This window comes from Xiphophorus maculatus, chromosome 13, assembly GCF_002775205.1.
Source record: "Xiphophorus maculatus strain JP 163 A chromosome 13, X_maculatus-5.0-male, whole genome shotgun sequence".
Lineage (NCBI taxonomy): Eukaryota > Metazoa > Chordata > Actinopteri > Cyprinodontiformes > Poeciliidae > Xiphophorus > Xiphophorus maculatus.
The window spans coordinates 9,319,114-9,332,100 of NC_036455.1; the positions used below are offsets into that span (position 1 = coordinate 9,319,114).

Consider the following 12,987-nt stretch of genomic DNA (forward strand, 5'->3'; position numbering starts at 1 on the left):
CATCCACAGACACTAACAATTATATTTATATTTAACTTTCCTAGAAGTTTTGGATCTATTTCTGTTTCACATAATCAATCAGATCAGTTTAATGGATGACTGCATGACTAAGCAGGTCAGTAAGTAATAAAGTGCCCAGTCCACGTTTATAAGTGCTGATATTATTTTGAATTGATGCGTGAAAGACATAAATTAGACTCTGTAAGCTTGCATCTAATTGTTTTACTTCTACATTTAGCACTGGACTGCCTTGTAGCGAAATGCTTTGTGTTTCACTTTGTTTCACTTATTCAAGTAAAATAAGTCAAAACATCCCAAAGATTTAAGCAAGAGGTATACATAATGGTCCTTTAGATTATTATTAGAAATAACCGTGTAAAGATATTCATGTTGCAGGTCACAAATAGTTCAAAATCAGTTGATCTAAAAGACAGAAAAATTGGAAATGCTGAATTTTGATTTACTGAGCATCACAGCATTAAAGTTTCTACACTTATAAGTTGCTTAACTTTTTTTTTCTGCTTCTGGATTGTCAAGCAGCCATTCCTACATATTATTGGTAATGGGATGAAAGCTCAATATGAATGCAAAAAATGTAATGCATATGCTGCTAACGCATCAGTATCATCATATAGAATATCTCCATTAAAAGGCTGAGTGAGCAGTCCATTAATGCCACTTAGTGAACATTTAGAGAGACATCCCACCCTGCCCTCAATGCAATCATGGTTATCATTATCACCACATCGGTGCCTAATGTATCATTTCATTACACACATTAAATTCCAGATTAATACAAAGCTCCTTCTGTTTTGAACAATAAAATGTAGCTTCTGCTCAGGGTTTATATCTACACTCTCAATGAACTACTAATTTATTTGTTTCGGAAAGTGTTTCTCTATACTTTTGACATCAAAATATTTATCAAGTCTTTTTTCTGAAGCCAACATCCATTCTGCATTTGCATAAGAGTTGAATCTTCTGTGTGTCAGAAAACATGAAGTTATTTTTATATCACAGTAATTTGCTTAATTCATGAAGATGTTGACTTTACTGGTGACCCGTTTACTCTCTGTGCGCCAAGAAATATTGGTAACACATAAGTTATTTTATTTATTTTTCAGTTTTTCTTTATAAGATGCCCATTTCATTAGGGACATTTCAGTCTTTTTGGCAGCTTGACATTTAATTCTTTTGCAGTTTTTATTGTTTCCTATGTTTAAAATTTGGTATGAAAAGTTCTTCACCAGATTCCTTGATTGCTTTTGACAACTTGTGATTGCAAGTATTTTCATAAAATCAGCCCGTAGTCTTCTGCGATGTGTTTGTGACGGGACAAAAAAAATTTTTCACCTGGCTATCGATGGTATTTTTTTCTTTGATCAGTTTGTATATTTCCAAAAAGGAAAAGAGAACAACATAAGAATAAGACCAACAATCAATGAAAATGCATGTTTTAAAAAAATAAAATGTAATAAAATTAAAAAATATCTAAGATTGCAAGGTTTTATAACTACTCAGCTCCCTCATTTACCAAAAATACCTATTTACAAATGGATATAACCAGATATGTGACGTTTATGTGGATTGGTAAGAAGTTGCTTATCAGTCTGAAGAGACAATTTGAATGCTTGGTTTCTAAATAGAGATGAGTTGAACTTACCCAGAGGCCGTTCGATGTGTAGTGAATTGTTGAACTACTGCTGCTTTAAATAGTTCCTCCTTTTTGAACATAACTTCTTTTAAAGTGCCGGCTTCTCAGTTTATCTGGCACATCAACATGGCGATTGGTGCTTGAATAATTTCTTCAGCGTAGAAGTGTCTGCCGTTCTGCTCCAGTACCCCAGGTCTGTTGAACAGAAAACAGTGACACCTTCTATTTCACCACTTTCTGAAGATTGCACCGAAGTGTCAAAGCGCTTTGTTTACCTCCCACCCACGCGACAGCCTCCTTGAACACCCTGAAGCAGCTCATAAATGTAACACTTCATTCATTTAAATAATGAACACTGGAGACTAAATGAGAATCTAAAGAGTGCCGGAGAGCTGAGGAGCAGCAATTTGGAGGCGTCTGCAGACTAAAACGCCTCATTCTTAATCCACACACCCACAAGACACCTGACACACACCTGCAGTGTTTCAGGTGTGAATTGTAACCTTTAAAGGGGACAAGGTTGTGTGTGTGTAGAGGGGTGTGCATGTGTGGAACTGACATTTTCAGAGAAGAACAAAGACAGACTTGACAAGCTGTGTCTTCGTCACACTTTTTCGTTTTTTTTTTTTTCCCCCATTTTGTTTTGATTTCCAGCTGTGTTTCCCTCAATCACCTTCATCCCGACGTCGGTTCGTTTTTGTGTCGGCATCCTTGTTGCTCACTGCCTCTCTGTACGGATTCTGTCACTGGTGTCTGGCTTCATGTGAATACCAATGGGAAGGCGGTGGACAGGAGAGCATGCAAATAGGACAAAGTCATTTGAAGCTTACTTCAGTGTTCAGAGGATCTGTGTTTGCCTTAAAGTCACTGTTTTCTATACATGTATTTCTTTGATAAAACACTGACAAGCCTATGCTATAATATAACAATAAAAGACTGTTCTTCTGTTTAAAAGGTGGCTTGATTTCCTCTTCCATCACGCCTGCAGACGTATATCAAAAACTAAACATTTTCTAGCACCTGACCAGTATGTGCATTATCTTGAAAAAATATTTATTCCCGATCAACTTTTCCACATTATAATGTGTATCATGCTTCAAAGTATTTTATTGGGAATTTATATGATAGGTCAGCACAAAGTAGGAAAAGTTGTTTCAAAAGTACTGTGATCAACATTTGTATTCAGTTCCCCTGAGTAGACTTTTTAAAATCACTTTTTGCAGCATTTGGTGCAATTTATTTTTTGCTATGTCTCAACCAGTTTCCTTCTTGTAAAGGCAGAAATTTTGGCCCCGTTCATCTTTGCAAAATATCTGAAACACTATCAAATGGGATGATTGGATTTGGGAAGATCATTTTTAAAAGATTACTACAGATTCTTAATCAGACTTCGGTCAGGACTTTGACTAGGCCCTTATTACACATGAATATGCAGCAACCTGAACCAATCATTGTAGCTCTGCCTTAATGTTTAGGATTGTTGTCTGCTGAAAGCTTGATTCTTTACCCAAGGCTGAATTGTTTTCAGTTTCTAAAACTGGCTACTCGGTGTATCATGAATAAATCATCATCGCAATATTCTGATTGCTAAAGGCTGCTTAGACAGCAATAATTGCAGTTGTTCATTCCAATATAATATTTAGCCAGATGGAGAGTCTCACAAATCACCTGATACTCACTATCGACACAAATGACTTTGCCCAAAATGTTCAAGGTCAACTCAGACAAGTTTGCTGACCCGACAGAAGAGATCATCACTTCAGGCTGATGCTGCCACCACATGGTGTGTTCAGGGTCAGTTTCCATACTCGTTCATGCTGCTCTCATCTGACCAGAGCTCACATGGACGTCAATGACTCCTCTTTCATAAAATCCAGATTTGTGGAAGTGTGTTGTGCAGAATTTAAAGTTTATGTTAATAATAAATGATCTCAATATATAAAGTATTTTTTTATGAATATTTGCCCACAATGTTTGATCTGTACCGTTCTCTGCCTACTCAGATATTGTGAATGTATGTAAAACACTTTGCATCGCCTTCTGGTAGAAACTTACTTCACAGCATATTGAACCAGTCTTTACTGAAGCTTTTATCCTTTTTCGCCCCCCTTTTTAATAATTCTCCTCATGGCTTTTCATCGAATCTAGTTATATGGTTCATTTGTATGATTGATTTAATTAGACCTTCCCAGACAGACTGTATTGATTTCAGCTGAATCTAAAAGAAAGAGCAGACGACAGGGTGGTAAAAGCAGTGGGCTAGAGATGTGAGGTAGCAAAAAATGAATGGGAGGAAGAAAGATGAAAGCTGAAGGAGATGATGGTTGAGAAGGCAGTGAAGAGAAAGTCTTACAGAATACTGTAAATCCTAGACTGACATAGAACAGTGACGGGGGGGAAAAGGGAAAAGTCAAGATATCACCCTGAAGTCTTACCCCAGATGCCAGAAACTTCAACATTTTGGGCTGACAGCTAAGAAAGAGGAACTTTCCATCTGACAGAGGGTAGAAGAAAGAAAGAGAGGGCAGAGAATGAAACATTTCCGTGTTGGGCTGCAATTAGCATAATATTTCTCTCTCTCTGCGTCTCCATCATCCTATTTTTAACTGTCAGACTGAGGGACGGAGATGAAAGAGTGCAAATGACGAACATGAAATTGTCCCTTTTAAACACTTGGGATGTGTGCGTGCGTGTGCATGTGAAGATGTGTGTTTGTGTGTTAATTCCTGCCCTGATGTGTAATGACTGCTTGCTCCATTTCAATAGTACTTTTGCATAAAAGAGTCATGTTTTCCATGGCTTCTTGTATCAAAGCAAAGCCTCAGAAGCTTAGAGGCCACTCCGGCTTTGAGGTTTCAGATGGTTGCCACTTTGAGTCCCACACCATCAGGGAGCGGGGAATAAAATCCCCTAATGGCAAAAAGTGAAGGGCATGGAATTAGCTTTTTGTTTCTTGAGTATTTTTGGTGTCTTTGATCAGGGTTTCAGGGACATGAACTCAGTCTGGGTAATTTATCTCTAACAGGGATTTAGATGGAACTTTAACGCCTCTATATACGTTTCATTTACAGCAAAAACTTAACCACTTAGGAAAATGGCCACACTAATTTTTACCAGCTGGCCCCTAAATGCCTGTTACTGCCATACTTACAAGTCAAGTTTCTACAATCACTAAGACGTTTAAAAGAAACTTGAGATCCAGTGTGCCCTTGTTTAACAGGGTTATTAGCAATGTTTACTATCAGCCAAATTTGATGTTGGGAAAACCTGTACAAATATAAAATAAGTACTAAAATGAGTGCATTAAAGATATAAATCAGTGGATTCCCCATATGATTACTAAGTTTTGTAGAAATAGCATTGATGAATTGTCCTCTTCACTCTGCAAAACTTTAATATTTTAAACGCATTAGTCCAACTCATGAAGTACACTTTCCTCCCCATCTGGTAGCTGGAAAAATTACACAACAGAGCCGGACCAGAGGTAATCAGTCTTCATGATGGATCACTCCATTTGTTAGAGTGTAGCTTCTGGTGTATCAGGAATCTTTTTTGGACACGTTACAGGTGTCTTGGCCAAAGGCTGTGAAACACTCTGCTCCTACTGTCACTCATAAAATTATAATTTTACTGTATTTTTCTTCCTTGGAGAAAAAAAAATCTGAACAATCTGTAATCAAAGTATTGATTCCTGCAGAATTGATGCCCTGTCACCAATCCTGGGCAGTGTGTGTTTGTTCTCGTGTGCATAACTGCTGCACAGACTGATGAGTCATTGTGTCAGAGAGGCTTTGACGGCGTATCTAAACTTGATGAGGTGAACGCTGCCAAACAATAAACTCTCTCTTTCATCTCCACTCGTCTACACCTACTCCCTCCTTCTGTTCTCGTCCCTTCATCCTTTTGTTAGCCCGACTGCCTCCCTCTCTCCAATCATCTCATCGCTTACCTTCCCTTTCTTCTCCTCCTCTCCCTCCTTCTTGTCCTCCCAGTCTTTTTCTCTGCTCAGTCATCCAGATTTCTCACCCGTGAAGCACCTCTTTCTCATTAAGTCTAATCCTCGTTACTGTCTTCCACTCTTTTCTTTCGTCCACCCATTCACCTTGGTTTTACCTCTCCTCCATCTGTTTTTTCTCCTCCTCTTAAACTCTCTTGTCAACTTAACATCAGCATAATATTTGCTCATCCATTCACAGAAGCCTTTCCCCCTGGCAGGGAATCAAGTTTTGCATTTAATTTAACTCCAAGTACACACAAATACAAACACACAAAAAACACCACTGAACAAAGTAAGTGTGATCAGTCATAATATTATGACCATCCATTTAAACTGAGCAGCACTGGAAAGATGACCAAACCATCTTGGGGTATTTTGGAGTTTGTGGAGCAACAGATTTAGGATTGTTGAGTTAAATCTGAGATTTCAGGCCTCATCACAAGTTTCTAGCTGTAATAAATTACTCTAGATAATTCCTCTTTAGGTTCAAAGATAACTTCTTTTTTTTCTGTTCAGCTGGAGACAGTTAAAGCACATCCATGCAAAGCCACATTTTAATTCAGGATTTTACGTGTTACATGTGCATCAATGCCACTTAATATCTTTGTATCTCATAAAATTGTGCAATTTGGCTTCATCTTTAAGTAGTGCCTTTGTGGTAATGGCAATGCATGTCATGTGTGAACTAGAGTTCTTATAAATGTAGAATTTGGTAAAGACCAGATCATTTCCATATTAAGCCCTAAAACATACAAAGAGCATACTTTGTATATTTTAGTTCTATTGCTATTCTTAGTAACTGTTGCAAAAAGCAATGGCGTGAGTGGGTGAATTGGTGGGCATAGTCATTAATTCACAACATCTTAAGAATGTAAAGAGTATGGTTTAACACAGTCAAATTAGTATGATTTGAATACTTGAAATAGTTTTCTGAATGCATACGTTAAATTAAATCTAGCATGTACATATAATTTGACCACTAAATGTCCTTTTTCCATCCTTTTGTCTTTTATCTTTAAGGTGTTCGTCGTCCTCCTGAGCTGGATCAGCGTGCCAGCGCCAACGTCCACTACACCCTGCTGATCGCCTGCGTGTTCGTGGCATTCTTTCTGGGAGCCATCCTATCGGGTTTCCTGGTGTCTTGTTACTGCAGCCGCAGCGCAGCTCACCGAGCCCGCAGGCTAGGGAAGGACCCCGAAGCATCACTGCCGCACGCTCTGTCGCTACGATCGCTCGCCAAGCTGAACGGGCTTCTGGATGGGCAACCGAAGGTTGGCTGTGGACAGTTTTATTATTATAGACCTTAAAAAATTGTTTTTCTTTTTAAATTCTCATCATTTGAAAATATAATGCAGTAGAAAAGAATTAGCTAGTATATTTTGTATTTCATTAAAATGGTGTTGCAATTAAACAGTATGTGTTCCCAGAAATATGGTCCTATGTTTAGGATTTCTTTCACTGTAGCTCACATTTTGAGGAAGAAAGAGATGATGATACTCATCGTTACTTGACTGATCTCATTCAAAATGAACGTAGCAGTTTTCCGCAAGCTGAACTTACAGGATGTCGATGCAGAAATGCACATTAATCTAAATTAAGTTGAAGATGTTTTGAGACTGAAGTTAAATGAAAACATAAAGTTGACAGACTTAAATGCACTCATCACTGCTGCTGAATTACATTTCAATCAGATTTTTTTAGGTTCCACGACACAGAGGCGGCAATATAGCTGCCTGAATTTTGAGGAGCAGCATTAATATTCATCTCCTCCTTTTCCCTCCTCCTCATCACCCTGAGGGAACACATAATAAGATTCACCTTGGTGTTTTATTCAGTCATTACAACTGACGGTTTCATTATTATTCCATCATTTTTCCAAATGTCCTTCAGTGAGAAACAGAGTCTCTAAGCTGCTGCTAACCTCTGACCTTTTAGCTGAAATATACATTTAAACAAGTCGCTCATTAGCTGTGTGGAACCATTAAAATTCACCCCTATTTTGTCTCTACCCAGGATGACAAACTGGATGTGTCCACGCCAAAAATGTACAGCTCCTTCATCCCTAACGGGCGGGCCGAGCCGCACCTCCACACCCCTGGACATCAGGGCCTGCAGCTGGGAGACCCTGACCTCAACCTCTCACAGGTAGGAGATCATACAGTCCTGGCTGAGGATTTACAGTCATCATACTGACAAAAGTTGGTGTTTAAATTAAAGGTATATATATTAAATTCTTTTAAATCCTACACATTTTTAAATATAAAATACATTTTTAAAAAATCTGATATTTATCATGTTTTATAAATAAATTTAGATATCCTACAGTTTTGTCTGGAGGTCTTACCAAAATCTTTTCTGCAATATTCAATTTTTAATACCAACATTTTTGGCTGCCTTTGTTGAGTACTTTTGTAATTAAATATAACTTGTGCGTGCACTGATGAGTTTCACTTCCCTTGTAAGCAAAGCCACCTTTAATTAAAAAGCTTTTATAAACAACAACTGTTGATACACTCATTTACAAGCATTGAACATCCATTACAAACAAGCTGAGTCGTGATGTTAATGGTAAACAATACCTTGTGTTAGAAAAAAATTGAGCAAAGTATCTGAACATTTTTATTTATTTATTAAATAAAGATGCAGAGAGAGTATTCTTGCTACCTTGCAAACTGTGCAATGTAAGCATATTGTGGAATAAGGTTTGTTTAAAGTATGCAAGTTATAGTAGATCTATCTACTTAGTGTGGAAGTGTTTGCACTTTTAAAATGGTCCCAGACTTTGAGTCAGGGCTGCAACGTACTCTTATAATGGTAGCAGACTGCATCATCAATATTCCACTGATTAGTCATTGATTATTTTGCCACATTTCTGCATTATTTCTGTGTAATTCTGCACTCCTAATTCACGTTGGTGCATCTGCATTAACATTAAAATCCCTCACAATAAATTCAAATATGTGAAATTGAAAATTCCTTGAAATCAATTCATCGAAGATTGAGATGATCAAAGATTTTAAAGCGGTCTTTGACCATCTCTAATTTTAACAATCAGAAATATTGCCAAAATGCTAAAGATCAAAGTATAGAACGTACGGATGAGAAGGATATAGAAGATAAGTATATATTACAATATTTATCAATACTTATTCATCATAATTTTCTATTGTAGTGCAGCCATATTGAATACACCACTTCATTGAATATGCAGGTAGATTGTTGACTATGGCTATGTTCACACCAGCCCTATTTAGTACACTTTAATCAAAGTCCAGTCCATTCGTCTAGAAAGTCCGGTTCATTTTGGAGGTGTGAGTGTGCAATCAAACTGTGATATGGACCAAAAAAACTAACACTGGTCTGTCTAAGAACCTCATTCTAGGTTCAGTTGAAGTGAACTCTGGCACAGTTAAAATGCATATGTGGATCCCAAGCGGACCAGAGAAAGCAGAAAGTGAACTAATTCGCTGGGTGTTACTGGAAAATACAAACAAAATGAACACAAGAGTCCAACACAGAATGGGTCATGGACTTTTACCAAAGACAATAGAGAAATCTTACAAGTGCTAAAATCTAATGCTACTCCATTTTTGTTTACATTTTGTGGCGAAGGAAGTTGGTTTTCATGTGGTTTCTTCTAATAGCTGTAAGTGCAGCGCCACCACAGGTGAGCAGGTTTTTCAAAACTTTTGTATCATTTGATGGTGCAGTGTGAAAGCAAACTGCACCAGCTGGAAATGTGGAAAAGGTTTTTGGTCTCTAATGAAACCAAGTCTATCAGTCACCCAAAGGCTTCGGTGACTGGGTAATTAATCTAGGACTTTGAACCAAAACAATAAACGTTCGTAGTCTTGTGAATTCATTTCGAATTACATTATTATTTTTTAATTAAAAATATTCTTTCCTTGGGTAAAAAAAATCACTGAATGCATCGGTCTAACCTCAATTTAGTCTCTTTCTCAGGGTGACGGAGAACTCTCTGGCTTGCCGACGCCTGACTCCACCCCAGAACTCCCTTTCAGGAACATGAAGGGTTTGCGACATCATCAGTATGAGAAGAACCAAAACTGCAACAACGCCAAGGATAACAACCCCAAGTCAGGTCCCAGCTGCTCCAAATCCAACCAGGGCTTCATGGCTGTGGTTGGGAATTCTTTGAGCCAGCAAGTGTTTCCCTTTTCTCACCACAACGGTGGCGGTTTGAGCAACGGGGCAGCACACGGGGCAGGCGCCTCGTCAACTTCACTGCACCTCCTTGAGGAGAGGAAAATTCCCAATGATGAGCGAGCTGCCACCGCCGCCACAGCAGCTGCAGGAGGAGGAGTGGGTGGAGCTCCACATCACCACCACTCCCAGCAGTCCCTACCCCAGACAGTGGTGGACGTGTCTGCACTGGATGAGCTGCTCAAACACATCCACGAGGTCAGCGCATCAGGAACTGGTGGAATCAAGGTCCTCACGTCTACCTCGTCGTCCTCACTGTTCCCCGGACCGTCCTCTTCAGGAGGAGGACATCAAAGTGGTCACCATCACCACCATCATCATCAAAATCAACACAACCACACTCGAACACATCACTACAACCACAGCCATCATCACAGCAACCATCACAACAACAACAGCAGCAGCAGCCACCATCACCAGCAGCAGCAGATTCCGGAGACAGAACCAACTTCCTATTACAGCACCTCCACACTGCCGAGGGATGGCGTCCCCAAACGCTTGGATTCAGCTCCTCAAAACTCCACCTCATCCTCTGCCACGTCTTCGTCTTCATCCTCCTCTTCAAACAACCCCACCTCCTCCACCTCCATCCCTTCTTCGTCTTCTTCCTCTTCCTCCACTCCGCTCCAACAGCAGGTGATCCCGGAGCGGCCTGGAGGGAGCGATGTCCCCGTAGCGCGTCACCAGTCCCAGCGCCACTCCCTCATCAAGATGGGTGCAGCAGGTGGCGCTGTGCCCCGCCATCACAGCTTCAACCAACGGGGGACACACGCACACTTTCTGGCCAGAATGAATACAAACAACAACAGCAGTAGCAGCAACAACAACCGACCCCCAGGTCCAGCCGCGGCGGCCAATACAAACACCAGCAACAACAATGAGAGTCAACGGGTGTCTGTCGCCAGTGCCTGTCTTACACGGCAACACAGTTACAGTGAAGGGCCGCATGCGCAGCGGGCGGCAATAGTCCGAAGAACGGTGTCCCTGAAGCCACAGATCCCACCAAAACCGCTTTTTCTGCCAAATACAGCAACGTCTGCAGTAACGGAGGCAGGAAAGTACAACTACTAAAACTGCAGGTGGACAAGATGCCACCCAAACATGGCTGCAATACTCCCCACAAAGAAAATAACTGAAATGCCGGCTGGGGCCGTGCAAGGGACAAAATGAGCACCGATGGGCCAAAAAGACAAGAGAGACCTCAGTCCTCTTGATTCCTTATCACAACCTTTCAGTTGTACTTATCGTCATGCTGTTGACGGCGGGCCATCTGTTGTCTCTCTGAGGCACAATTGAGACAGACCTGCTTCTTTGCAGGGCAGGATTCCTTGTGGAGACTCGCTCTTCACAGCAAATGTGGATCAAAACCAGTTCAGACAGGAAACGTCTGAGAAACATTCCAGAAGCAGGGCGAAAGGTGTTAATGATTCAAAAGGAGTCCCCAAGGCTCGAGGTGGCCTGGAAAAATTCCTGATTAATGCAGTTTTCTTACGAGAGCTTTGATCTAATGTCCCCGGTCGCTGCACCTTGGAACGGGGCCTGGATTTCAATTGCAAATATTTAAAAAGCAGGGAATTGGACAAATGCAGACCTGAGATGAACTGAGTCTGGAACCGTTGCACCACTTTGAGTCCAAGGACGGAAAAGCTTTCTGCAGAAGCAAGTCATAGAAAAGTCAGAAAAAATCATCTGCTTAGCAGATCTGCTTTTTCTGACTCTTAATTAATACAATTTCAAGAAATGTTCACTGTCTGAAAAAAGTAGAGTCCATTTGTTCAAAGCCAAGACTTGAAAATAGTTTTATTGACAAAAACAGAGGAAGAGGGAAGTTACGGTCTATGCGAGATCACATTAAAGTGTTATAATTCAGCAGTCAGGAGATCCAGATCAGAGTATTTACCCCCATATTAACACAGAAACCAGATAAATGCTGCTTTCATTGATATCAGAAAAAAATAAATATGGAGGTCTAGTCGACGATTAAGAAAAGATTTCTGATAAACCATTTCGGCACATTGCTAATTAATGCTTTCATTAAACTTGGCACTCATCATTTTCATCCTTCATGGGTTCAAATTACTTAATTGGCTCAAGTGAATAATTAATCTCTCAAATTATTAAATGTCTGTCTTCTGCATCTTTACTCTTGAGCAGTTTTACATCTGCAGCATTTGCAGGATATGTTTCCACTCAAAGGTTCTGTGAAGTCAAGCAGTTTAAAGTGCTGGCTGCTATTTTCAGACTTTGATTTGAAAAATGAGGAATATTAGTTTATCAGAAATGTTTTCTTATCACCAGCTGATCACAGGAGGATCTTAGCAATGAGAGTTCACCCAAATAACGACTCACTTACCTCCACTGCATTGGTTTCCGAAGTGTTGAAGTCTGCTTGCCAGCATCTGCAATTTAGTTCTGAAATATGTTTGAGAATGGGAATATAATCAATTGTACACATGTTTGTTAATCTTGAGGCAAGTATACTCAAATCTAATATATGGAAAATATAAAGACCTGACTGTGATGCTGGAGATTGTTCTTTAGGTTGTTTCAGATTCTTTATTTTGGGGGAAATAAAAGTCTGCACCATATGATGTTGCCTTCCTGGAGCTCAAAAGGACCTGCATGACAACTTGTATACATTTAACTCAAAACTATTTGTTCACATGTAACATCAGTGTTTTCTCAAATAAATTGATATCAGATACCTTTTTAGTGTCATTCTTCTACCTGCACCTTTCAAAAGCTTCTCCTGACAGCAGTTTCTTTAAGCGCCACACTGTGGACTCCTCCAGCTCTGGTCATCTTTCTTTCAGCCCATGATTAGCCTTCTTTGTCTAATCTCTAATATAAAGTGTCTCAAATCTAGATAAATTAAGAGAAAAAATAATCTGTTAGGTTCAACAGTGTAACAGGGCAGTATAAAAGTTATCTAGTTGAGATTGTCAGACTTTTCAGAGCTACCTTTCATCCCAGTTCCTCACTCAGGCAGACTCTTCAGTCTGCAGCTCATTTTAGTCTGTAGGAGTATTTCTCCACAGATGGTCCAAAAATATCCAACTGTGAAGGAATCTGCCGTTTCCCATTTTAAAAAGCGCTTTTTGTCTTGTGTTCA

The 12,987-nt window shown here is 39.8% G+C and overlaps 1 protein-coding gene across 2 annotated transcripts in view; it reads left to right on the top strand.

Annotated features, from left to right (window-relative positions):
• LOC102234533 (semaphorin-6D-like) overlaps window positions 1-12,579 on the top strand; it is a 171,661-nt gene extending 159,082 nt beyond the window's left edge. Inside the window, exons 21-23 of one of the 2 annotated variants that reach the window (XM_023345086.1) lie at window positions 6,672-6,922; window positions 7,665-7,796; window positions 9,603-12,579. In XM_023345086.1, coding sequence (XP_023200854.1) covers window positions 6,672-6,922; window positions 7,665-7,796; window positions 9,603-10,946 — 1,727 coding nt within the window. In that variant the 3' untranslated portion in view covers window positions 10,947-12,579. The remainder of the gene's footprint in view (window positions 1-6,671; window positions 6,923-7,664; window positions 7,797-9,602) is intronic. The other variant, XM_023345087.1, reaches the window with a different exon arrangement.
• The last annotated feature ends 408 nt before the right edge of the window (window positions 12,580-12,987 follow it).